Source organism: Heterocephalus glaber, unplaced genomic scaffold (assembly GCF_053883595.1).
Source record: "Heterocephalus glaber isolate CG9 unplaced genomic scaffold, H.glaber_assembly_v1.0 deba00001532, whole genome shotgun sequence".
Lineage (NCBI taxonomy): Eukaryota > Metazoa > Chordata > Mammalia > Rodentia > Bathyergidae > Heterocephalus > Heterocephalus glaber.
Window position 1 is genome coordinate 35,156,064 of NW_028258330.1, and position 25,936 is coordinate 35,181,999.

The 25,936-nt window shown below is 34.4% G+C and overlaps 1 protein-coding gene across 1 annotated transcript; it reads left to right on the forward strand.

The window, feature by feature from the left end:
* The first annotated feature begins 5,515 nt into the window (after nt 1-5,515).
* LOC101721162 (olfactory receptor 7D4) lies at nt 5,516-6,451 on the forward strand. The gene is given in 4 exon segments (XM_004875297.2): nt 5,516-5,534; nt 5,537-5,818; nt 5,821-6,279; nt 6,282-6,451. Coding segments are annotated over 4 exon segments (930 nt in total).
* Nucleotides 6,452-25,936: the final 19,485 nt, after the last annotated feature.

A 25,936-nucleotide genomic window follows, 5' to 3' on the forward strand; every position in this document is an offset into this window, starting at 1 on the left:
AATAACCTAAAGAATGTGTGGTCTTGGAAAAACTATGCATCCGATAAGGAGTTAATCTCCAAAATGCATATGGAACTCCAATAACTTGATTGTTAGAAAACAAATAACCTAATTTTTAAAAATGGAAAATGACTCATTAGACACTCATTTAAAAGTGACATAAAATGCTACATGTAAAAGAAAAATAATGAATATCAATAATCTTCAGGAAAATGCAAATCAAAACCAATGTGCCACATGGTTGCTACCAAAAGACCAAAGAAAATTGTTGATATAGATGTGGAGAAAGGAAATCTTTTCATATGATGTGTAAGAATGTGTCAGTACAACCAATGCATATTAGAATATAGAAGCTCCTTAAAAAGTTAAAACTAATACTACCATATCAGGCAGTGATCCCACTATTGGAGATATGTCCAAAGGACTTTACACTTACCTATCAAAATCAGAATTCCCATGTTTACTGCACAACATTTCACAATTGCAAAGATGGGAAACCAAACTAAGGCTCCACCTACAGATAAGTAGGCAGAGAAAGCATTGTGTATATACACTTTGGAACAGTAGTCACACATAAGTAAAAAAGAAATCCTGTCTTTGACAACAGCATTCAGTGATGGTGAACCTTTTAGAGATGAGTGCCCAAACTACAACCCCAAAGCCCATTTATTTATCACAAAGTACCAACACAGCAATTAAAACTGAATACCAAAGTATTAGTTTAGGAAACAACAACTCATACATTAAAAAAAGCAAATAACATGTGTGCCATAGGTTTGCAACCACTGGAGGTGAACATGGAGAGCATAATATTGACATTTCCAAGAAACACAAACAGAACTACTATACCACATGCTCTCACTCACATGCATAATTTAACAAAATGTTGATTCCTTAGAAACACAGAGGGATAGTAGTTTGCAGAGGCAAGGGTGATCACGATGTTGATACTTGGGAACTGTTGGTCAGAGGATATAAAATTCTAGTCAGGTATGAGGAATATGTGCAGTGATCTACTGTGCAGTAAATGATGATTCATCTTATTCTTGAAAACTTCTGAGTGGATATAAGGTGTTTCATCACAAAAATGATACTGATATGAGCTAATGTACTCATTAATAGTCTATATTTAAACATGTGCAATTCATAATGCTTCTAAACATATGTTGCTCACAATAAATACGTATAATTTTATGTCAATTTAAAAAATGAATGTGAAAATGCAGCCATTATAAAAACAGCATGAAGGTACAGCAAAAAATTAAAGTTCAATTAATATATAAACTAGCAAGCATGTGATTCAATGTTGAAATGATATCTACACTGCAATATTTGCTCTATCACTATTGACAACAGGCAAAATTTGAAATCAATTTAAGTGTCCCTCAAGAGATGAATGTATATAGAAAGCATGGTATGTATCCCTGAGTCTATATACAAGAAGGAAATACTGTTATTTACTATGCGGATGAACCTGCAGGACATTATATTAGATAAAATCAGCGAGACATGAAAACATAAGTACTTCAGGACTTCAGGCACACATGGAATCTTAAAAATGATCACAAAGAAATGAAGAACAGATTGGTAACTAGAAAATGGTAGATCATTTTGGGGAGTGGTTGGAGAAATACTAGTCAAAGGATACAAAATTTTATTCAGATAGGTTGAAGAAGTTTAAGAGAAGTGTTTTGTGGGCCAGTGATTTAGCTCAGTGGTTCTGCCACTTGCCTTGCAAGTGAAAGGTTCTGAGTTTGATCCCCAGTACAAAAACAAAACAAACCAAATAAACAAACAAACAACAAAAAAACAAAGAGAATTGTTTGATAGCATGTTGAACATGATGATAGTCAATTATGATATATTGTATTCTTGAAAGATTCCGGGCAGCTGTAAAGAGTTCTCACCTAAAAAAAACCCCTATAAATACAATATCTACATCGATATCTATATATTTACAATTTTAACTATAGATTGAAAGATGTATATAAGAAAAATTAAAAATAAATTTTAAAAGAAAGTGTTACTTTGCTTCCATAACATTTTAGAGATGAAAAGATAAATAAAATCTATAAAGATTCCCAAGGGATCCACATCATAGGGAAATGGGGCTTGAGATATTTTTCTTGTAGAAATTAAACTTTCCTTAGGGATACCATGTGACTTTTGGATCAAAGGAAAGAAAAAAAATGTTTTTCCTTGGAGGGAATGAATTCATCTCCCTTTACTTTCATTTACAATGAAACTAAGTTTATTGAAAATTTCCATCCTGTTACATTCTTTCTACCTCGAGGGACTGGAATCATTTGGAGAGTAGAAATGAGGAGCTCTGAGAATTCAACCCTTGCCATGGTGGAAAATTTAAACACATCCCAATTGCTGATTGCCTGTAGTCCTATGACTCATTCTCCAAGCGAATACAAGTGGGTTTCCTAGGGACAGATTGTGAGAAGAAAAAGCTTTGGTGGCAGCCATGTGAGCAACTTGGTTTGTCCCAGGGAGGAAAGGTGGACAAAAGAGGAAGCAGTAGAGTTGGAGGTTTTTCACTCTAGAATTAGAATGAGAAGTAGTCTATAAAGGTGGGGTTCCTGTACAGTATTTTGAAGAAACTCACATTCATTGAGATCTCTTATTTAGCCATTCTTCTGTTTCCTTCATTCTCCTGAAACTATAACCTATTTCCAATAATATTAACTTGTCAAGAGTCTCTACCTCGTCTTTCCCGTAAATTGCAATGAATTACATCTTCTGAATTCAATTTCTCATTGTTTCACTTCTTGAAGTTCAATTATGTATGAGGTATTGTTTATTTGTATAATTGATTGGATTTTCCTATCATGTCTCCCAAGTTTTCTTGAAGATTTTATTTAATGCAAGTTCTTGTAAATTCTATGTTGTTGTTACCATTTTACCTTAGAATCCACAGTATATGTAACATTGTCATTATTTCTAGTGTTCAATAAATTGTCTAATCTCTTTTTTTTTCATTTTACCAAACTCTTTAAATGCTCAGGAAAATAAAGTACATAAGGTTTCAGGAGAATTTTTTTGCTATGTTTGTGAATTGAACACAAATATTCTCATGTTAAATGATTTGAAAAAAATCTAGTCTTCATTGGATTATGAATATGTCTTTTGTTTTCTTCATTTACAGAGAGGCTCTATTGTAGCCATTAACTACAGTCCTACATATTGAACTTTTTCAGACTTTATTAATATAGTTATTATTTATCATTGACTGATATCTATGATGAATTAATTTTAAAACATCCTTATGTTAAACTGGCTTTAATTTCTATAACTGGCATTAATTTTCCATATATTTTTCTCTTTGTTTGTGTTACTAGAAATGCAAACAAGGACATTCCAGGCAAGCATTTTATGATTAGTCCACACTCCGCTGTTAGACACACATGAAACCATTTCATTTAAGTTTATTACTTTGTTTTTTCATCTACAGTAAAGTGCGTGAAAAGCTAAAATATTGTTCATAACATACTTATCATTTTGTCTTTGGTCTTTTTCTGTCTCCAATAACTTTCATGCTGTAGACAGTTATAATATTGATTGTGTTCTATCATGGTGATTATAAATATTTATTTTTAATGCTTACATTTGCTTTTAATATTTATAGATTCTTTGATATATGCACCTAGAATGTTCTCAATCAATCCATCAAACATATTTTTATCAAAGAACTCTTCTGATTTTAATAATACAGCCCCACTCAAAAGCATGCACTTATGACAACATACTCTCGCACATGTCTTATATTTGACTTTAATGTTGTTGTATTTTGTCCCTCCTATCTGTATATTCCACATATCTGTTGCTCTTCTTGGAGGAATTCACCTCCCTGAAATAGGGCACCTTAAGGATCTTCATAAATCAGAAATGCTAATGAACGGTCAAATGACATAACCTGTCTGTTATGCTTAGAAGAATTCAGATACATTATGTCCATGTAGCAAATGCCCAGGATGAATGCAATCATGTACTGCAAATAAGTGATAATAAAATAAAATATATTGGACTAAATCAGAATTGCATTATTTATGTTCACCCAGTTTAAAGGGGCATTGATAAACAGTAGCCATGCAAGATAGGTTTATTTTTGTGTGAAGAACAGAAATTCACATTTTGAAATGGCTTTTACATGTTATGGGAACCAATAGAAAATTGTTCTGAGTCATATTATTTAATTTTACTCTTTAATCTACCATTTTAGTAAATAATACCTGTAATGTAATAGTGAGACATTTGCAAGCAAATAAATTGAGTAGTTTTCTCAAGGCCACACAAATGATAAGTAGATGAACCAAATTTTATTTACATAAGTTTTATTTAATAACACAGTTTTAATTTTCCCTCCTTTCCCTTTCTCTCTCCTCTCCCTTGTACTCTTCCTATTTGAACATTTTCTTCCTACTTCCCAATATCTATCATCCATTTTTGTCCTTATTAATGGTTTTGGCTTCTAACATGAGAGAGAGACAATGCAATGTTTAAACATATGGGTCTGATTTATCTCAATTGCAAGTATGTGCTCAAGGTGCAGAAACGTGGGGAGGGCAACTAAGATATATTATGTACAGGTACAATTCTCTGTGATGAATGTGATCAATATGCATGACAAATACTTATTAATTAAAAGTCAAATTAAAAATGAATACAATTTTTTGGGAGAGTTATACATTCAAACTAATTATAATAGAGGAGAATTTCAATAATATTGATAAAAATGATATCAGTGGCAATAAACATTTATTGAAATCCTACTGTGTACCTGGGCATTTTTAGATCTCACAAATCAAGTAGTAGCAGTATCCATATTTTTAGTAAGAAATGAAAGGTTCTGACAGTAAACTGCCACATCACAAAGAAGTGCCATCGCAGAAAAAAAGCTTGTTTGAAAATTCATGATTAAGGAGCCAGTCATATTAAAAAATATAGGGAAATCAAAAAATATATGAATAGTGCTTGTTATTTTGATGAGTCATAACAGAGAAGAAATTAGTTATGACTACTGATTAAATAGTAAAATAAGATCTAGTGAATCCATGACAAAACAGGGAGGTTTCTGCAGAATCAAAGAAAATACAGCGGGTGAGACAGCACATGCCTATACCCCAACTACAGGGGGACTAAGCCAGGAAGACATTAATATCAAGGCCACCTTGAGCAAGGGAATCAGAAACTATTTCAAAACTGAAAAAATCAAAATAATAAAGGCTGGAGAAATAGTTCAGTAGTAGAGCACTTGCTTACTAAACACAAAGTCCTGGATTCAATCCCCAGGACTTCAGAAAATTAAAGTAAACATGAATAAGAATAAAAAGTTAAAACAGACTATGGGAACCACTTGGCTCAGTGAGTCAGGCACTGGCAGGACTCAAGAGAAGATGAAGAGGATCCATTCAAGGGTGATGCAGAACAGGGATAAATACCCCAGGTGCCAGTTTACTGTTCTTTGAAAAGTGCTTTTGTATTCTACTCTACCAGTTATACCAGCCACATGGAAAGAGAAAACAACTCATGATGGCACAGTTCCTCCTCCTGGGCCTTTCAGGTTATCCTGAACTGCAACCTGCCCTCTTTGCACTCTTCCTGTCCATGTACCTGGCCACGGTGTTCGGAAGCCTGCTCATCATCATGGCTGTTACCTCTGACTCCCACCTCCACACCCCCATGTACTTCTTCCTCTCCAATCTGTCTTTTGTGGACATTTGTTTCACTTCCACTATTGTCCCAAAGATGGTGGTGAACATCCAGACACAGCATAAAGACATCTCCTACAGGGAGTGCCTCTCTCAGGTGTATTTTTTATGATTTTCACTGGAATGGATAATTTTCTACTGACCATCATGGCCTATGACCACTTTGTGGCCATCTGTCATTCCCTGAACTACATGAGCATCATGAACCTCCAGCTCTGTGGTCTCCTGGTCCTGATATCTGGGATCATAATCTTCTGGGATGCCCTGCTCCACCTTCTACTGATTATACAACTGAGCTTTACCAGAGGTACTCAAATCCCACATTTCTTCTGCGATCTGCCTCCACTCCTCCAAGTGGCCAACTCTGATACCCGAATCAATAACACTGTCTTGTACATAACAACTGCCCTCCTGGGTGTGTTTCCTGTCACTGGGATTCTCTTTTCTTACTCTCAGATTGTCTCCTCTTTAATGAAGATGTCCTCTTCTGCAAGCAAGTCGAAGGCATTTTCCACCTGTGCATCTCACCTGTGTATGGTCTCCTTGTACTATGGGACAAGCTTGTGGAATACCTTAGTTTTACATTCCCCCATTCTTCTCGGGCAAGCATGATTGCCTCCGTGATGTACACTGTGGTGACCCCAATGCTGAACCCGTTCATCTACAGCCTGTGGAACAAGGATGTGAAGGGGGCCCTGGGAAGATTCCTAAGCAGAACAGCCTCTTGTCCTTAATAGACCAATGACTTTAAAACTTAAGGGAATTCTATATGTCTCTAAGACAAATATTTGGAATTATAATAACCTGGTTCTTTGTCTTCCCCAAAACCTATGTAACATTTTTCTATTTGTATTTTTGCATACTTGGAAATGACATTTATGTATATACGGTTTGCATTTGTTTCTCCTTGACAGCTCTCTCATTAGTTTTGTTATTTCTTCCATGAGTTCAATCCCCAGTACCAAAAAATATTATTTCTTCCTTTCACGTGTCTCCTAACATTTTATCTTTGACCTGTTTATTTACCGGCATCTGTGATGTTTCTAATTTCATATTTAATGTACCTAACATATTCAATGTTGACATGATGTTCTCAAATATTATATCCTTATTAATTTTAAATATTCTCACCAAAATTAAAACATAAATATTTAGGTGATATATATGTTAATTAATTTGATTTGATCATTGAAAAATGTATGTTTATCAAAATATCACATTATACTCAATGACTATATGGAATTATAATGTAAAAATTATACTCTTTAATGTTATTGTTCTTCACCTTGATTTTATTTTGTTTTTGTGTTACTTGGAAGAAGTGCAATGAAAATAACTCAATAATCAAGTCAAATCACTTACCATATGAGGTTTGTGCTTATTGATTATAGACACATTGCTTTATTTAATCCTGAAAACCTCTCTTTGAAATATTTGCTATAATTCACCTAATTTCTCAGAAGAGGAAACCAAAATTAAGATGGATTATTACACTACTAACTGAACTGACACAGAGTGCACCTTTCAAGGATTGGTATACTACATTTTGTAAAAACAGTGATTGGATTTTCAATATGAAAATGACTTTTTGAAGGGAGTTTGCTTATTTTATGGATAGTGATATCATTTCTAGAGCAACTCTGAGATCTTTTTTCTTTACTTTCTTCATTCAGCCCCATCTCCTCTTCCTCCTTTTTTATTCCTTTACTCTTCCATATTTCTTCCACTTTTCTTTCTTCTTTTTCCTTTCTTTTCCTCCTTCCTTTCTTGCATTTCTCATTTTCTCCTTCCTTATTTTTCACTCTATTTTCTTTTATGGCTGAATAATATTCTACTACACCTGTACACACACTGTATGTGTTTTCATGCATTGATGGGAATTCACATATTTCCAATATTTTAGCCATTGTAAATAGTGCTTCTATGGATTTGTATGCACATTTTTTATTTGTAGCAGGTATATTTCATCTTGGAAATATACCTAGGCATGGGACTTCTGGATCACATTGCAATTGCATATTTGAGACTTTTAGAAATCACCTATTTTTTTCACAGTGGATAACACTTTTTCTATTCACGTCATTATGTCAGGTTATAATATTCAGGCTAATAATGTTATTTTTCCCTTTAAAAAGCAATTAGAGATTCTTCAAAAACTAAAAATGGAAATTCCATTCGATCCATCTACCCTCTTCTAAGTATCTTCCTAAAAGTTTTAAAATCATCATAGTACAGGATGCATCCATACCATGTTTATAGCAGCATAATTTATAATAACTAGGTCTTAGAAAGAGCATATATGGATTAATAAAGAAGCTGTAGTATTTATACATGATGGAATAGTACTATGCCATAAAGAAAGATAAGCTTGAGACATTCATAGGTAAATTGATTATAAGTTAAGAATATAAAGTTAACTGAAATAAGTCAGATACACAAGTTCAAATATTATATGGTTTCTTTTATATGAGACATGATATATATGCATATATATATATATATTTAGAGAAAGAAAAAGAGAGAGAAAGAATAGGATAAATTGAAAACAGGGATGGGGGAATTCAAGTAACTCCCTAAATTACCTATTCTACCATTGCAAAAAAAAAAAAAATATATATATATATATATATGCTAATTCAGTTCATTTATGCTCCTAGTTTCTTTTAGCTTATTGAAAACAAAGTTTTGTGAAATTATTTGTTTGTTTCTTCTTTGTAAGAGAGAATCTTTTCCTGTATATGTCTTGTCCACTAAGTACTTTCAAGATAATGATACACAGTCCATTAAATATTGTTATTCTATTATAATTGTGTTTTGAAATTTTTCCTTTTTGCATAAAATAAAAAAGCAATTATAGAGTTCTCTTTAATGTAGAATGTTCTGTTATTGTGCTTTATTTGCTGTTGTTTATTAGTATTTCATTTTGGCTGACTCACACCTACAAATAACGCACTTTGAGAGTTTGCACCTCTCTCATCATTCCCTTCATCCTGCCCTTGACCCTAGTTTCACATTCGGGGAGAGGGTTTCCACGTATACTAAATATTTTGTTCATGTCATATTTTCTCATTTTACACACTTCCTGTGTCTCGTTGTCTCCATTCCACTTTATTAATTTTTTTTTTAGAATCCATATATTAGGGAAATCATGTGGTATTTGTCTTTCTAAATCTGGCTCGTATCGCTCAATATTATGGTCTCTAGATCTGTCTATTTTCTTGCAAATGAGGTAATTTTACTGTTTCATGGGGTTATATTTTCATGTTTATGACTGTACTTTTTGTTTACATTCTCCTAGGACGAACTAAACATGTTCTGTGCTTTATGACATTTAGTGTATCTCCTAGGGAAAAGTTTCTTTTCATAAAAATTTCTTTTTTATGTTTTGTCATTATTCAGCGTGTATTTTTCTTTCTGACCAGTATATATTTTGGATACATTTGCCCTTTATAAATGTATGTTTTGAACACCCTTTCTTTATGGTGCCATTCTGTTGTTTTCAAGTATGCAATTTATTTTTAACAATAGTCATTATGATGTAAAGACATATCTTCTAGTTATTACTGTTACCTAACTAAAATCTATGTCTTTTCACCAATATCTATATAATTTCCAAACCCACTACTGCAGGTATTCACCATTTTGTTCTGAGTTGAACTTTTAAGTTTCTACCTTTAATTAATTTAATGCATTTATTTATTTGTACCTAATTATTTTTTGTAACATTGGGTATTCCAAGTTTATCGACATGATAGCTAATTCCAGGACTTCCTTCTTTCTAAAGGCTGATTCTTATTACATTGTGTAGATGTATCACTATTTTTTTCATCTGATCATCTGATGTCAGACACTTGGGTTGGCTGCATATTGTGTTCTTAATTGCAATATGTCAGGTTGACCTGAGTGAGAACCACCTCGCACATTAGTAAAGTTCTTGGTGTGACTGTATCTGACATATAAGTCAGAAAACTGAAGTGGAAGGACCTATCCCTGATGTTGGTGACACCATCAAATCAGTTTGTAGCCTGGACAGGATAAAAAGAGTAAAACTGGAAGAGCTCCAGTTTTTGGCATGGCTTTTGGACACCAGTCTTCAGTTTCACCAGCCCTCCCATGCATACTTACATTGGTGATTCAATTGTCAGGTACCAAGCCTTCAACTACTTTTTGCACATATTTTTATTTCTACAAATTGTGATACATGATGAATGCACTGATCATAAGGAGACAGGACATGCATATATTGCATCTTAGTCTTTATATTTCCCCTCACCTTCATTCCCTCTCCTTCCATCACTAGATCATCCCCTAGCTATCTGCATAAGTTCTACCTCCCTGTTCCTTATCATCTATGATTTACTTTGCTCTTTAAATTATTGGTACTTTGGTTTCTTATATAGGAGAAACCATGCTATATTTAATTTTCTGTGCCTGCTTTATTTCACTTAGCTTTTTGGTAATGTGATGGATCTGCATTTCTACAAATGATTCAATTTTATCCTTTTGTATGCCTGAGCAGTATTCCATTGTGTGTAAATACCACATGTTCTACATCCATTCATCTGCTCACATGCATGTATGCTATTTCCAAGATTTAGGTGTTTTGAATTCTTCTGCTATAAACATGTCTATGAATGTATCACTGTAATGTTATGTCTTTAACTCTTTGGGAAGATACCCAGAAGACATAGATCTGGGTCAAATGAAATTTCTATTTTTAATTTTTTTAAGAATCTCCATACTGATTTCCACAGTTCTTGTACTAGTTTACATTCCACCAACAATTCTCACAACAGACAGAAGTTCATTTTTTCCACAACCTCATTTGTTGTCTTTTGAATTGTTGATAACCATTCTCTGTGGGCCCCAGAACAAAAGAAGGTTCTGAAACAGCTCCAGGCTGCCATTCCGGTTGCTCTGCTACTGGGGCCACAGGACCCAGACAGATCCAATAATACTGGAGTTATCAATAGCAGATAAAGATGCTGTTTGGAGCCTGTGGAAGGCCCTCAGAGAGGAGCCACAGTAGAGGCCCTTACAATTTTGGAGCAAGGTTCTGCTATCATCTGTACAAAAAACCACTCTCCATTTGAGAAACAGCAACTAACCTGATACTTAGCCTTGAGAAACTGAACTCTTAGGCTTGGGACACAAGGCTACAATGTGGCTCAAGATACCCATCCTGAACTGGGTGCTATATGATCCATGAAGTCTTAATGTTGAACACGCACAGCAATAGTTATCAAATGGATGTGGCATATACATTACTCGTCCCCAACAGGACCAGAAGGTAAAAGTAAGTCATGTGAAGAAGTAGCCGAAAATTCCATGATCCTGACTCTGGTTGAAATGTTTTCTCTCCTCTAGAATGCACATATTGCCTCATGGTGTGTACCCTATAATCTATTGAAAAAGGAAGAAAGGACATGGGATTGTTTACAGATGGTTCTGCCGGTTATGCAGGAACTACTCCAAAGTATTCAGCTGAATTACAACAAAAGAAAAAGCCTCTTTTCAGGACATTCCTGAAGGACAGTGGTGAAGGGAAATCTTCACAGCAGGCAAAATTTTGGCCAGTGCACATGGCTATACATTTTTATTGGAGGTAAAAATGGCACAGTGTGTGATTCTATATGAGCAGTTGTCAATGATTTGACTGCATAGATAGCAACTTGGAAGGAACATGCCTGGAAAATTGATGATAAAAAGATTTAGAGAAAGGATATGACACAGGAAAAGGAAGTGAAGGTATTTTTATCTCATGTAAATACTCACCAAAATGTGACCTCAGAACATGAGGACTTTGATAATCAAGAGGAGGGATGACCCATTCTGTGGATAGCCGATGACATTTTTCCTTAGCCAACCATCGTTGCCCATTGAACTCATGACAAAGTGGCTGTGGTGGCAGGCAAGGAGGTTACAGATAGACTCAGCAACGTGGAATTTCACTCACCAAGGCTGATATGGGAACAACCAGTGCAGAATCCTCATTCTGACAGGAGCAGAGACAAAAATTGAGTCCCTGATACAGCACCTTTCCCTGGGATGACCAGCCTGTAAGCTGGTGACCAGTTGATTATGTTGGACCACTTTTATAATAGACAGAGCAGCACTTTTTCTTACAGGAATAGAAAGTTATTCTGGTTATGGATGTGCCTTCTCTGCATATAGGCTTCTGCCAAAACTACTGTCTATGGGCCTCCAAAATGCCTCATCTACACTTATGGTATTATACGCAGCATTGTTTGTGGCCACAAATGCACTGTATAGCCATAAATCTTGCCATACCTAGTAAGTATGGCAGTGGACTCACTGGTCTTATTATATTCTCCAACATCCAGAAGCAGCTGGGTTGACAGAAAGTTGGAATGGCCTTTTAAAGATGCACTTACAGTTACAGCTAAGTGGAAATGTTTTGCATGTCGAGAGTAAGGTTCTCAAGGAGGCTGTAATATGTTCTGCATCAGTCCCTAATATATAGCATTTTTTCCTTCTGTACCCAGGATTCATGGGCCCAATAATGAAGGGGTGGAGTGGGAATGGTATCACTCACCAGTGATCCACTATCAAATTTTTTGCTTCCTGTTTCCATGACCTTGTGCTCTGCTGAGCTAGATGTCTTAGTTCCCTCTCAGGGAAAACTTATACTAGGAGCCACAAACATTAACTGCAATCTAAGACTTCTCCTGGTCATTTTTGCCTCCTCTTGCCACTGAGTCAACAGCTAAAAGCAGAGTTACAGTGTTGGTGGGAGTGATTGATTCAGACTACTAAGGGACGGGAAAATTAGGCTACTATGCAACAATGGAAAGAAGAACTACTATATTTAGGATGGAGAAGTTCAGTTAAGGCATCTCCTAGCATTATTATGCCCTATTACTAAGATCAATAGGAAACTACAGTGACTCAATCCAGGCAGGATGACAAGTGGCCCAAAACTCTCCTGAATGAGGATATGGGCACACTACAAGATAAATAACCAAGACTCAATTAGGTGATTTCTGAGAGCCAGGAGAATACAGAATGGGAATAATAAGTAGGTAATTATAAATACCAACTATAATAACATGACAAATTACTGAAGTGAGGATTGTAGGTTTCATGAATATTTCTTTCCTATTGCCTTGATATGCTTATGCATATATACATATACTAAGTAGAAGTCTTTGTTTTCTTTCTTTGTAACACAATAGAGCATAAGCATCACTGAAAGAGTCTCTCTTCTTTCCTAGAGAAGGAATTCGTGCCTTTCTTTTGTGAGCAGGATAGTTGTATCATGTTAGGTGTAATTATGAAGCAACTATTTGATTTGGAGATCAAGTATGGTTTATGAGATAAGTAGGTTGTTAAATTCAGAGGGGGTAAATTGTAATTGCTAATCATGATATATCAATTTTACCTGAGTAAGAATCATCTAGTGGATTAGTAAAGTTATGAATGTATCTGTGGATGATTGATATGTAGACTAGGAATCTGAAGGATAAGACCCACACTGGATATGACTGGCACCAATCAATAGACTTGTAACCTGGACAAAATAAAAATGGAAAGAAGGAAGAATCTCTGTCATTGCTTTTGGATATTGGTCTCCACTTTCTTCCAATGCTGACTCACTCTAGCAATTCCATAGACAACTTCTACAATATTGATCTTTGTTGCTGCTCCCATGATTCCTCTTGTTCTGCAGCTTCCATCTTCTTGGGCTAAGCAGTGACTGGATCTTCTGACTCTCCAATATACAAATAGGCATTGTGGGTTCTTCAGCTTCTGATACCACATAAGGCCCTGTGGACTCTTCCGCCTCTGATCCTGTAAGCCTACATAATAAATCTCCCTGTGCAATTATACATATATTTTCTACTGATTCCGTTCCAGTAGAGAAAGCTAACTCATACTCATATGTTGGATATTGTGAACTAAATCTGTCATAATATTGATAATGGTCACATATCTTAACATACTGATTTTTATATTTTGGAATTGTCAGATCCTACACTATCTCCATTTTTATTTTTATAAACATTATACTGTTTTTAATGATGTCTCTAGTAATATATATTCCTATCAACAGTGTTCAAGGGTTATCTTTCTCCACATATTCAAAACCATTGATTATATTTTGTCTTTACAACAAAAGCCATTCATGTGAGCTGAGGTTTTAATTTACTTTACCATTATAATTAGTGATGTTGAATAGTATTTTCAGTACCTGTTGTCTATTTGTATGACTTCTTCTTTGAGAAATTTCTATTCACATTTTTTGTCCACCTAATTGAAAAATAATAGTTGTACATATTTAAGGGGTAGGAAGTGGTACCTGAGACATTCATTCATTGTGGGAGGATTAAGCAAAGATAATTAATACATTTATGACCTTAAACATTTATCATTTCTTTGTACTGAGTTTATTCAAAGCCCACCTAGCTAGCTATTTTTTGGTAAAAACCCAATATTTTTGACCATTCCCACACTACTGTCTAATAATACCTTAATTTATTCCTCTTATTTAATTGTAACTTTGTACCCATAGACCAACCTCTACTTATATCCTTCATTTTCTTCTCTAGTATTCCCAATCTATGGTAACTAATGTTCCATTTTTGAAGTTTATGAGAAGAACATCTTTAGATGAAGCCAATGAATGAAAAATTCAATATTCATTTTTTATGCCTGGCTTACTTTACGTAACATAACACATTCCACGTTATCAGTGCTGCAAATCACACACTTCGGTACTTTCGTTGTCTTGTTATCTCATTGTGTATAGTTCTATTGTGAATAGTTTGGGAAGAATTGATCATTGAAGACATCAAATCGCTTCCTGAGGATTTTATGAATAATTTTATTAAAACTTTTAATTCTATCAGATTCTAAATTATTGTTGATTTGCTAAGATTTTCATAATAGTCACCTGTAAACTTTTGGATTTCTATGGTATTGCATGGAATAGCTCCTTATTAATTTGTGATTTTGTTTGAGTTTTCCAATTAATATATTAGCCTAGCTATTAAATTTGTGCTATTATGTTTATTTCTTCCTTCTAAGTGAGAATCTTTTCTCTGGGTAACTACTTTGAAGATAATGATAAAGAGCATATTAACAATTGTTATTCTCTTATTATTTTGTTGTGAATTTTTGTTTTATTTTTTCTTAAAAATAATTTATTGATCTTGTCAAGCTACTGAAAAGACCAATTCATTGTTTTGTTAATTTTTTTCTATCTCTATTTTACCTATTACTGTTTTTTATAATTTCTTTCTTTCTACTAGTTCTAGGCATAGTTTATAATAGCAATTGTTCATGATGATTAGAAAGGATAATTACAAGCTTAAAGCCATTGTGGGCAAATTTGTAATTTCCTGCATTAAAATAAACAATTAAAATGGATGGTGATGAAGTTCAAATGGACAATTTGCCTAGCATGTGCAAAGGCTTGGGTTCAACCCCTGGTAACACACAGAGAATAAAATCCCCTGTTATGAATAATTTAGTAGTACTGGGATTGAGCCCGGGGGTTTCGCACTGAGCTACATCACCAGGCACCAGTTTTTTTCTTTTTGGTACTAGGGATAGAACTCAGGACCTTGTGCTTGCGAGATAGGTGGCAGAACCACTGAGTGAAATCCCTGGCTCTCTTACAAACAATTTAACTTAATCACATAGGTTTTGTCATGTTTTATTTCTATACTAATTTATTTTACATTTTTTTAAATTTCCCTTTTTTTCTTAAATTCTTTTATTGGTATATTTTAGGTAAACAATATATTTACATTTATCATTGGGTTCCTGTACCTGTACATGATGTATCTTGATTCTTATTTTTTCCTCATTACCTGTGTGCCCTTCACCCCTCCAACCTTCCCTATTTACATAGACTTTGTTTCCTTTTTTTTCTTTTCTCATAATGTTTCCTTTCCCTCTTTTCCTTTCCCTTTCCCCTCCGAACATAACTACCCCTTTTGATCTTTTCTTCCTATTTCAAATTATCAAAAATGGGCATCTGAAAAGAACAGACATTTCTCAGACAAAGAATTAAAAGCAGCAAATAAATACATGAAAACATGTTCAACATCACTGGTCATTTGAGAGATGCAGATGAAAACAACACTGAGAATCCACCTCATCCTAGAAAGAATGGCTTCTATCAAGAAATCAACAAGTAACAAATGCTGGCTGGGGTGTGAGGGGAGAAGAACCCTCTCCATTTTTGGTGGGAGTGCAGACTGGTGCAACCAATGTAGAAATCTGTATGGGGATACCTCAAGGAACTAGGGCTAGACTAGGTCCTATTTGACCCAGCTATTCCCCTGCTGGGTATCTTCTCAAAAGAATTAAAAGAATCATACTCCAGGGATATATGTGCACCCATGTTTATAGCTACACAGTTTGTAATAGTGAAAGCTTGGAAACAGTCCAAGTGCCCATAAACTGGAAACTGGATTAAGATGATGTGGCTTTTTTATAAAATGGAGTATTACTCAGCCATAAAGAATGAGAAACTAGAGACATTTATAGCTAAATGCATGCATATTGAAGCCATATTCATTAGTGAAATAAATAGGACACACGTGTAAATACTGAATAGTTTCTCTAGTGTGAAAAACTGAAAGTGTAAATAAGAAATAAAATGATTAAAATGAATAATTCAATTCTGCTTTTAATTTACTCCTTGATACATTAGTTGTTGAGGAAATTTTCATTAATTTCTATATGTATTTAATAATTTCAACATGTCAAAGGTTTCCTAAATTCCTTTTTATTGATTATTATATTTATTATCATAAATACTATTATATTTATAACATGTGTTCAGAAAAGATACTTTTATGAGTTCAATCTTTTAAAATTTGTTAGGAATTGCTTTGTGGTCTAAATGTGAGTCCTTTTGGAGCCTGTTCTATGTGGGTGTGTGCAGTGGCTCTTGGGAGGAATGTTGTGCTGACAAGTCAATTCTATTGAACTTTCAAAATAACACATTCAATGCAAAGGAAAGATTTCTTATTTGTCGATCACATCACTTGCAATCACTAACTAAAACTGCTTCAACAGTATCAGTGTAAAAGTTAAAAATAAAAAATGAAAGCTCTTCAAAGAAAGGAGGAGATTTTCATCATCATTTTATATTCCACAATAGATTGTTCCACATGAAACTAAACCCATGAGCACCAAAAGAAAAAATAGATATGTTGGACCTCATGAAAATTAAAATCTCATATGCAACAAAAGACATAATCAAGAAAATGGAAGTAGTAGTGGCATGTTTATAAAAACATGCAGAGTGAAGCTCCTAGGGCAGAGAAACTGAGCCAGTCCCAGCACCCAGAAGGAAGCTCAACCACTACAATCCCAAGCTCCTAGGGCAGAGAAGTTTAGCAGGTCCCAGCACCCTGAAGGAAGCTCCCCTGCCACCATCCCAAGCTCTGAGGGCAGAGAAGCTGAGCCCAGCGGGTGCCAGAAGCAGCCCTCCCCCCTGAGAAGAAACGTAAACAAGCCTCAAAAACAAACTTCTGGATCACCCACAGAAACCCCAAAGGGAAATGAGATGGAACAGTCTGATACTCAACCACCTGGACTCTCTGAACTGGCAACAAAAAGAGGATCAGGGAAAAATGAAATCAGAAATAATTACTCAGATAACAGCAAAGCTTTTGCTCATGGTACAAGACATGATTAATAAATCTAGAGAGGACACAGATAAAAAAATAGAGGATCCGAGGAACATGATGGAATCCCAACATAGGAAAGAAATGGAATCCATAAAACAGATGCAAACAGATTTCCAGGAGATTAAAATCTCCATCGAAAGTCTGCACAGCAGATTGAACCAATGTGAGGATAGAATTTCAGATATAGAAGAAAAGATTGCAATTAGTGACCAGGAAAAGAAAAATTGCTTTAAATTATAAAGGAACACAGGAAATCAATCCAGCAGCTGCTAGATGATGCAAAGAAGAATAACATAAGACTTATTGAAGTCAATGAAGAAAGAGGAGAGAGTGCAGATGACTTAAAAAAAAAAAAAAACAACAAACTGTTCACAGAAGTGATGGCAGAAAACTTCCCAAGGAGGGAGAAAGAATTGACATACAGATAAGTGAGGCATATAGGACTCCAGCTAGCCTTAATCAAAAAAAATCTACACATAGGCATATAATAGTTAGGATTCCAGAAATCCAATAGAAGAACAAAATTCTACAAACAGTGAGAGAAAAGAAACAAATCACATACAAAGGAAAGCCCTTCAGAATCACAGCAGACTTCTCAAGGCAAACCCTCAAGGCAAGAAGAGCTTGGAGTGATGTATTTCAAGCCCTAAAGGAAAATAACCTCCAACCCAGATTGATGTACCCTGCAAAACTATCTTTCAAAATTGAAGGAGAAATAAGATACTTTCATGATAAAGAGCACCTCAGGAACTTCATGACTATCAAACCGGCACTCCAAAAAATTTTAGACAATACCCTAGGAAAAGACAATGAGGTTCACAACCCCAGGAAACCCAGCAGAATGAATCCATTGGGCATGACAAATTAAACCCAAAGGCGGAGAATCCAACAAAAAGAAAAAGCCATGACAAGGCTTTTTAAACTCTTCACTTCATCTCCCTAATGAATATGTAATTCAATATTGTTATTGTACTGATTAGTATTTTTCAGATTCTAGAGTTGCACAACTTTCCTTGAACTATACTGGCTATTTATCATCTTCTTATGTCTGCTTTTTAATTGGGTTGTCTATTAATGAGCTATAAGAATTCTTCATATATTCTGGTCCTAGGTTATATGCATTGTAAATATGGTCTGTTTAAGGACTACTTTTCATTTTAATGATGTCATTTAAAGTTCTAAATTTTGATGGAATCTCATTTATCAATTTTTTTCTTTTATAGATCATGTCTTTTGTATCCTAGTTAGTTCTTGCCTAACTTGAATTCATAAACATCTTCCCTTATAATTTCTTCTTAATTTTTTTTACTTTTAGGCTTTCAAATTTAGGTTCATAGGTCCCTTCAAGTTATTTTCATGAATGGAAATAAAGGGTTGAGGTTAATTTTTTATGTACGGATACCAGGTGTTCTAGTGCCATTTGCTGAAAACACTGTCACTTCCTCGGCTCTTGAATTGAGTTTATATTCTATAAAATGCTAATGTTAAATAATCTTTCAAAACTCAGTGGACAATATATGTGTGGTTCTATTTCTAGGTTCTCTGTTTTATTCAAATGATCTATGTCTTTCCTTACACCAACACTGCCTTGATTAGTGTAGGTTTAGAAGAAGTCTTAAAATTAGGTAGTAAAAGTCTTCCAACACTTCTTTTTTTGTTGTTTTGTTTAACTTTTCTAGGTCCTTTGTACTCCTGCATAACTTTTAAGTTTCAATATCCAATTCTTCATTTATAGAAAGTATACACAGACCGAATTTTTATATATATCTTGTGTTTTCTAATCCTGCTAAATTCAAATACAAGTTCTAGAGGCTCCTAGAGATTTCTTAGTATTTTCTCTGTAGATGATCATTTCATGTACATATAAATATTTTGCTTCTACCTTGCCAATCTTATCCTAATTGTGTCATTTTATTGCCAGACTATCTTTGTTTGGCCTAGGTTTCAAAGTTTAATGGACAGATAAAGTATAAGCATATCTGCCCTTGTTCCCCACCTTAAGGAGAAAGCATTGTATTTTCTCCATTCATATAAGGTGTTCTCACTGGAAGTATGGAGTACACGACTTTACTCTGTTGAGAAGGTTCTGTTCTACTTCTAGTCTCCTGATAGCTTTTACCATGAACAGCTGTAGAATTTAGTCCAATACTTTTTCTCCAACTAGTGACAGGATCATATGGCTTTTTCCTGTCCTGTGTTGAAATGATGACTTTTGGGGGTGGATCTTCCAATGCTGAACCAACACTGCCATCCCTATAACAAAACCACTTTCTACATCCTGTCAGATCTGACTTCTAAGAGTTTGTTTTGTTAAACAAATTTCTATCTATGTTCATACTTTTTTCTTCTATTATCTTTATCCAGTTTTAGGATTAGCACAATATTGAGTTCCTAAAATGAGGGGGAAAGTGTTCCTTCTTTTTTCTGCTTTGTTTGTTATAATTTATCAGTTAAAATGTATATGAGCCTGCTGTTGTCATATAGGTAGGTTTTCAAGCTAGGAATATACTTTCTTTAATAGGTGCTATTCAAATTTTATATTTCCTCCAGAGTTAGTTTCATTAATTTGTCTTCCAAGGTACTTCTTAGAAGTTGTCAAATTTATTTCAAAACAGATTTTTGAAATATGCTTTCTATATCCTTTTAAATTCTGTAAAATCTGTAGTAATGTCTCCTAGACCTTGATATTGTAATTTTAAAAATGTATAATTGATATTGTGTAACAGGAAGCAAAGGTCTAAAGGTACAGGGGAAGTGGTAGGGGTGGGGAAAGAAAAGACGGGAAAAGAAAAAATATGAGAAAAGGAAAAAAATGAAAACAAAGTCTTTGCAAATAGGGAAAGATGGAGGGGGTGAAGGAAGGGCAAGGGAAGGGGGAAAAAAAAGAACCAAGATACTCATGCAGTGGTACAAGATCCCAATTATGAGTGTAACTGTATTTTATACCTAAAATGCACCGATAAACTTAATGGGGGGAAAAAAAACATGCAGAGAACAGTAAAGTTGATTATGGCCAAATCAAACTGTGAAGAGTTAATCCCACAACTAGCTTGTTTTGAACCTGGCCAAAGTCTACATGCTGAGATCAGAGTAACTCACACCTAAATTCCATTCCCATGATTAAAACCTTGTATCTAGAGGGACAGGGTTCTAATTAGAACCATATACTTTGCCTATTGTGTTCCTAATTCAAGAATGCTTTGCCTTATCCTGTATTAACCTTGTTTACATTAGTTTACATAGAAACTGCACTTAGTTTGCCTTTACCCCTGTTGATTGCCAATAAAAGTCAGTGCCTGTGACTGGCCAGTGCCTTTGTCAATTGCATCAGCGTTGGTTGTCCTGGCACCCCACTTTCTCTCTCCTACTTCTGTCTCTTAGTGTATATATTTCTCATTACTGCATTGTACCCTGGGCAGTTTACTGGAACCTAATTGCAGAGGTCTCCAGTAAAAAGAAGGAAAAAGTATAGATAATGAGAAATAAATTTACACACTTATGGTCAGTTCATTTTAGCAATTTTCCAAGAGCACACAGTGAGAAAAATTATGTGTGCTAAGTAAGTGATGCACAAAAAAATGATGAGATCCATCATAACTATGAAATTGTAACATCAAATCACACTGCTCATATTACTCAAATACCACTCAAAATGGATTAAAATGTAAGTGTAAGCTGTCACTCTCCATTTCTGGAAAAATAGAACTCAGGCAGAGTGAAATGGCAGTACAAGAAGAGATGTGAGAGATAATTGGGTACATGATTGTCAGAGTTAGTTAGACATGAATAAGGCTAAGCAACCTATTGGTATCATGATTACCATAGTTAACAACAAGAAATATGTTATGACATCATACAGACAGAGAACATATTTGTGAAATATATCTTGTAAATGTCATTAATGTAGAATATATGAATGATTTTTATGCATTAAAGTCAAAAGTACAAAAGGCCAAATATAAAGCATAATAAGACATTAATTCATAACATGGGAGACTATACTCATGATAAAGTTGAAAATAGTAAGCATCACCAAAGACCTAAATGTTAGAATTCTTGTACATTAGAAAGTAAAATGTGACAGGTTTTGAAAAGCAACTTGTCTATTACTCAAAGCACTCAGCATTCAATTACCATAACATTTAGCAATTTCATGACTAGATACATTACCCAGATTATCAAAATCAATGTACTCATGGGTCACTTAACAATGGTGAAGTACATTCTTAATTTTATTGTTGTGCAAACATCAGAGTGTACTTTCCCAACTTTGGCTATGATGTTACAAAGCTGTATAATGTTATGAGAACATCATTATATATGCAGACCAACACTGACTGCAAGGTTGTTATTTGGCACATAACTCTACTCAAACAAATAATTATGCACAATTAACAATACCAGTTTTGTCTATAATATTGAAAAGATGAAATTGCCTACACCTGTCTATGGGTGAATGCCTACACATAGTGTGTGTATAAATACATTCAACTTTTATTTATTTATAACATTTATGCCATTAGTTTTTCTTTTTAATTTTATTAAGACATTTTCACAGTACATAATGACTACATTTATGGGAAGGAATTGGTACATGTACATTATTTATTATGGAAAGCGATGAACTAAGTTAACATTAACCAATAAAACTACCATGAATAAGGAGGCAAGCAAAGGAATGGGAAAATAAAGAAAGAAACAAAAAGATGAATGTGAACTGAGGAAGGAAAGGAAGTATGAAGGGGAAAAGCGGTAATCACAAAACTTCATGAAGGCAGTGTCTCAGAACTGTCATAAGCATTACATTACTATGAGTCATAAGTCTGGACTGCTTTCAAAGACAAGTTCCATGTTTTTTGTTAAAAATCAAATCATTCTTCTTCAAACATTAGGAAGGGAGATGTAAGAGTATGGGTTCAGGGTGACCTTAAGGGGACTACACATCCAGAACTTAGTCTCTTCCTCTGTGAAGTGAAGGGAATAGGATGAAAAAATTCTCAAAGGAATATTTTCAGTTAAAATTTATATGTATAAAATTATAAGGTAAGCAATTTGGATTTCAGTTTTTGCGGGAAAAGCAAAGAATGAAATCAAATTTTAGTGGAAAAGTCTTAGTTTTGAGAAAACCATGTCAACACTCAATTTAGGTTATTAAGTTCAGGTTCAAAATCTCAGGAGTGTCACCAGAAATCATACCAAATGTGGAAATATATTGACCATATAAAGGAGAACAAAATTAGAAGAAACTGGTAAGCAGATTGCTGAGGAAAACTAAGTTCAAAAATGAAAACTGCAAAGTCACTGTCTCTCGGGTGTCCCGGGCTTTGAAGCAACCTGAGGCGTTTTCCTACAAAAACATGTCCATATTCTTGATATGTCATACACAGTTTGTGGTTAATTACAGATGATGTGAAACTTGTAGATTCCTTCATGTTTTTCTTGTCTAACTGAAGTGAGTGTACTCTGAATCATACCTACAATTTTATTCAAGCCCTAGCCATTTTTACAGCCTGATGTATAAGGATTCTACCATATTTGCAAATATGTCTCCAGTCCATATGTTGTCTAAATAGATTTTCTTGTCTATAGTTTATCATTCTTTTCTTTAGGCATCATGATACACAATAGATTGCTTGGTATTGACCCTGTGTAACTGAAATACTGCGTCCTTTGACCAACATCTACTCAATCCTCCACTATAAGTCACCTAGTAGTTACCATTTCACTCTGCTTCTAAGAGTACTACATCTTTTAGGTTCAATGGAAGTTAGATCATGGTATATTTGTTTTTCCATGAATGACACCTTTCTCTTAACCTCATGTCATACAGGATCACCCATGTTGTAACACATGAGAGGATTTCCTTCTTTTTAAAGACTGTATAATATTTCATTGTTTATATGTCTCACTGTTTAAGTTGACTCCATATATTAAATGTTATGAATAATGTTCCCATGATAATTGCAATGGACATGTATCTTGGCTTATTGGTTTTAGATATTTTAGATGTACATGCTGTGTAGGATTCTTTAATATATTATAGTTTTATTTGTATTTATTTATTTTTAGAGGAGCCCCTGTGCTGTTTTTAAAAATAAATGTAGTAACTTACATAGCTGTTCACAGTGTGCAAGGACGCTTTTATCAACATCCTCACCACCATTTTCTATCACTTGTCTTTTTGATGATAGTCATTCTAATAGTTGAGAGGTGTAATCTAATTCTGGTTTTAATTTGCATTATCATTATCATTAGTGATGGTGAACAGGTTTATACGTTAATAAACCAATATAGCAATGTATATCTTCTCTCGTGAAGCATCTGTTCTGTTCTTGCTCCCATTTTTCATTACATTATTTTTTGTATTACAATTGAGTTGAGTTCCATATATTTTTGATATTTACCTTTCTTGCAATTCACCAATTCACCAGTTCTGCAGGCCATGTATTCGCTGTATAGATTGCTTATTTTGCTCTGTGAAGCCTTTGGTTTGAATCTTCTTTTGCTTTTATTTTGTTTGATTTTTTTTGCTTCTACTGTTTATGCTCTTTGATTCATCTCAAAGAAAAAGTGTCTGAAGAATGTCCTGGATCTCCTTCCTATGTTTCAGGTATTTTAAGACTTAAAGGTCTTAAGTCAAACATGGATGTTCAAGCCTATAATCTTAGCACTTTGTGAGGCTGATGCAAGAAGATCACAGTTTCAAACCCAGGCTTAGCAATTTAGGGAGAGCCTTCTGAAATTAAAAATAAGCAAAAGATGTCTGGGGATGTATCTTAGTATGAAGGTAATGCATTTGATCTCTGGTACCAATGAGACAGAGAGAGGGAGAAAGAGAGAGATCTTACCTTTAAGTTTTAATACATTTGAGTTGGTTTTATTTCTATGTATAGTTGGAGGTAAGAGTTATATTTCATCTGGTGTGTATTTCCAGTTCTTCAGGAACTATTTACTGAGGATACTCTCCCTTCCCCACTCTGTAGCCTTAGAAAATTGTCAAAATAAATGCATGAAAAAATTTATGGCCTTATTTCTGGATCTGGGTACTTTCTCATTGTTTTGTGGATTGTTCTTATGTTCTACTATGCTTCAATTTCTTCATGCTGCCTTTTGATGCACATAAAATTTTAATTTTGAGGAAGCCCAGGGTATTTACTTTTGCTTTCATTGCTCATGAATTTGATGCCAACACAGATCTATATCAACTGGCTGTAATTTATTCTTCAATTTGAGACAGGGTCTCCACAAGTTGCCCTTAAAAGTTCACACTACATGAGTCCCAAACACAAAACCTTGGAAAGGTATTTCTCCTTAGAATTGGAAAAAAGCACATGACAGGACACTTTATTAGTCATAAGGGAATGAAAATCAAATGTACAATGATAAACGTGATGATGCCACCACAGGCAAAAATGAAGTTGTGTAATTTGAATGAACATGGTTGGATCTGGATACTGTCACACTGAACAGAATAAGCCAGACTTAGTATGACAAATACTGAATATTCTTTTTACTGTGTAAAGTCTGAAAAAGATGACAAAAAGCTTGATTGAAGTGGATATGAATGGAATATATATTGAAATATTCATTATTTGAAACTAGGGGTACCATGTAGCAGGAGTGTAATGGGTGTGAATATTATCAAAGTATGTTATGTACAAATATGCTGAAAATGAATCTATATAATGAATAAAAAGAATGAAAGTAAAGTACAATGCTGTTCCACTTAACATAAAAGAAGAGGCTATACTTTACAAAACAGGAAAAATAACAAGTATTAGCATGAATGCTATAAGCGGACACAATGTAGTGAATATAAAATGTCAGCCACTGTTAAAAATCTGGCAGTTTAAAAAAATAGTTAAACATGTAGTTACCATGTGATCCAGCAGTTTTACTCCTAAGTAGATTTTCTAGATAATTGCAAGTAAGTTCTCAAAGAACAAATATACGTGAAAATTCATGGCAACAGTATTTGCAATTGGCAAAATATGGGAAATACCTAAATGTCTGTCAATAAGTAAATGCATAAGTGGTATCTGCATACATATGGTAGAATATTATTTAGAAAGAAAGGAACAGGTTAGCATTACTGATAAAGCCAGCAAAAACTGGGAAGGAAGGAATGAGAAAGGGAAGGAAAGAGGCTAAAGAGGAAGAATGCAAGAGAGGAAAGAAGGAAAAAAGAAATTAAGGAAACAAGGAAATAATGGAGGATGGAGTAAAAGGAGGGCAGGAAGGAAGGAAGGAGGCAAAAGGACTAAAAGTGGAATGTAAGGAAAAGCTTGAAGACCACAGGGAATGTAGGGACTTCTTAGAGCTGCCCTAGGTATGACAGGACTATGAATGAAATGAGCAAGTTCTCTTCAAGGAGTAGTTTTTTGTTTTTGATTATATACTTTTATTGGTACATTTTAGGTATACAATACATTTACATTTGTGATTCGGTGCTTGTACCTGTACATGATGTATCTTGGTTCTTATTTTTTCCCCATTTCACATTGAAAATCCAGCTATTGTTTTTACAAAAAGCGTATGGTAGCCACGTTT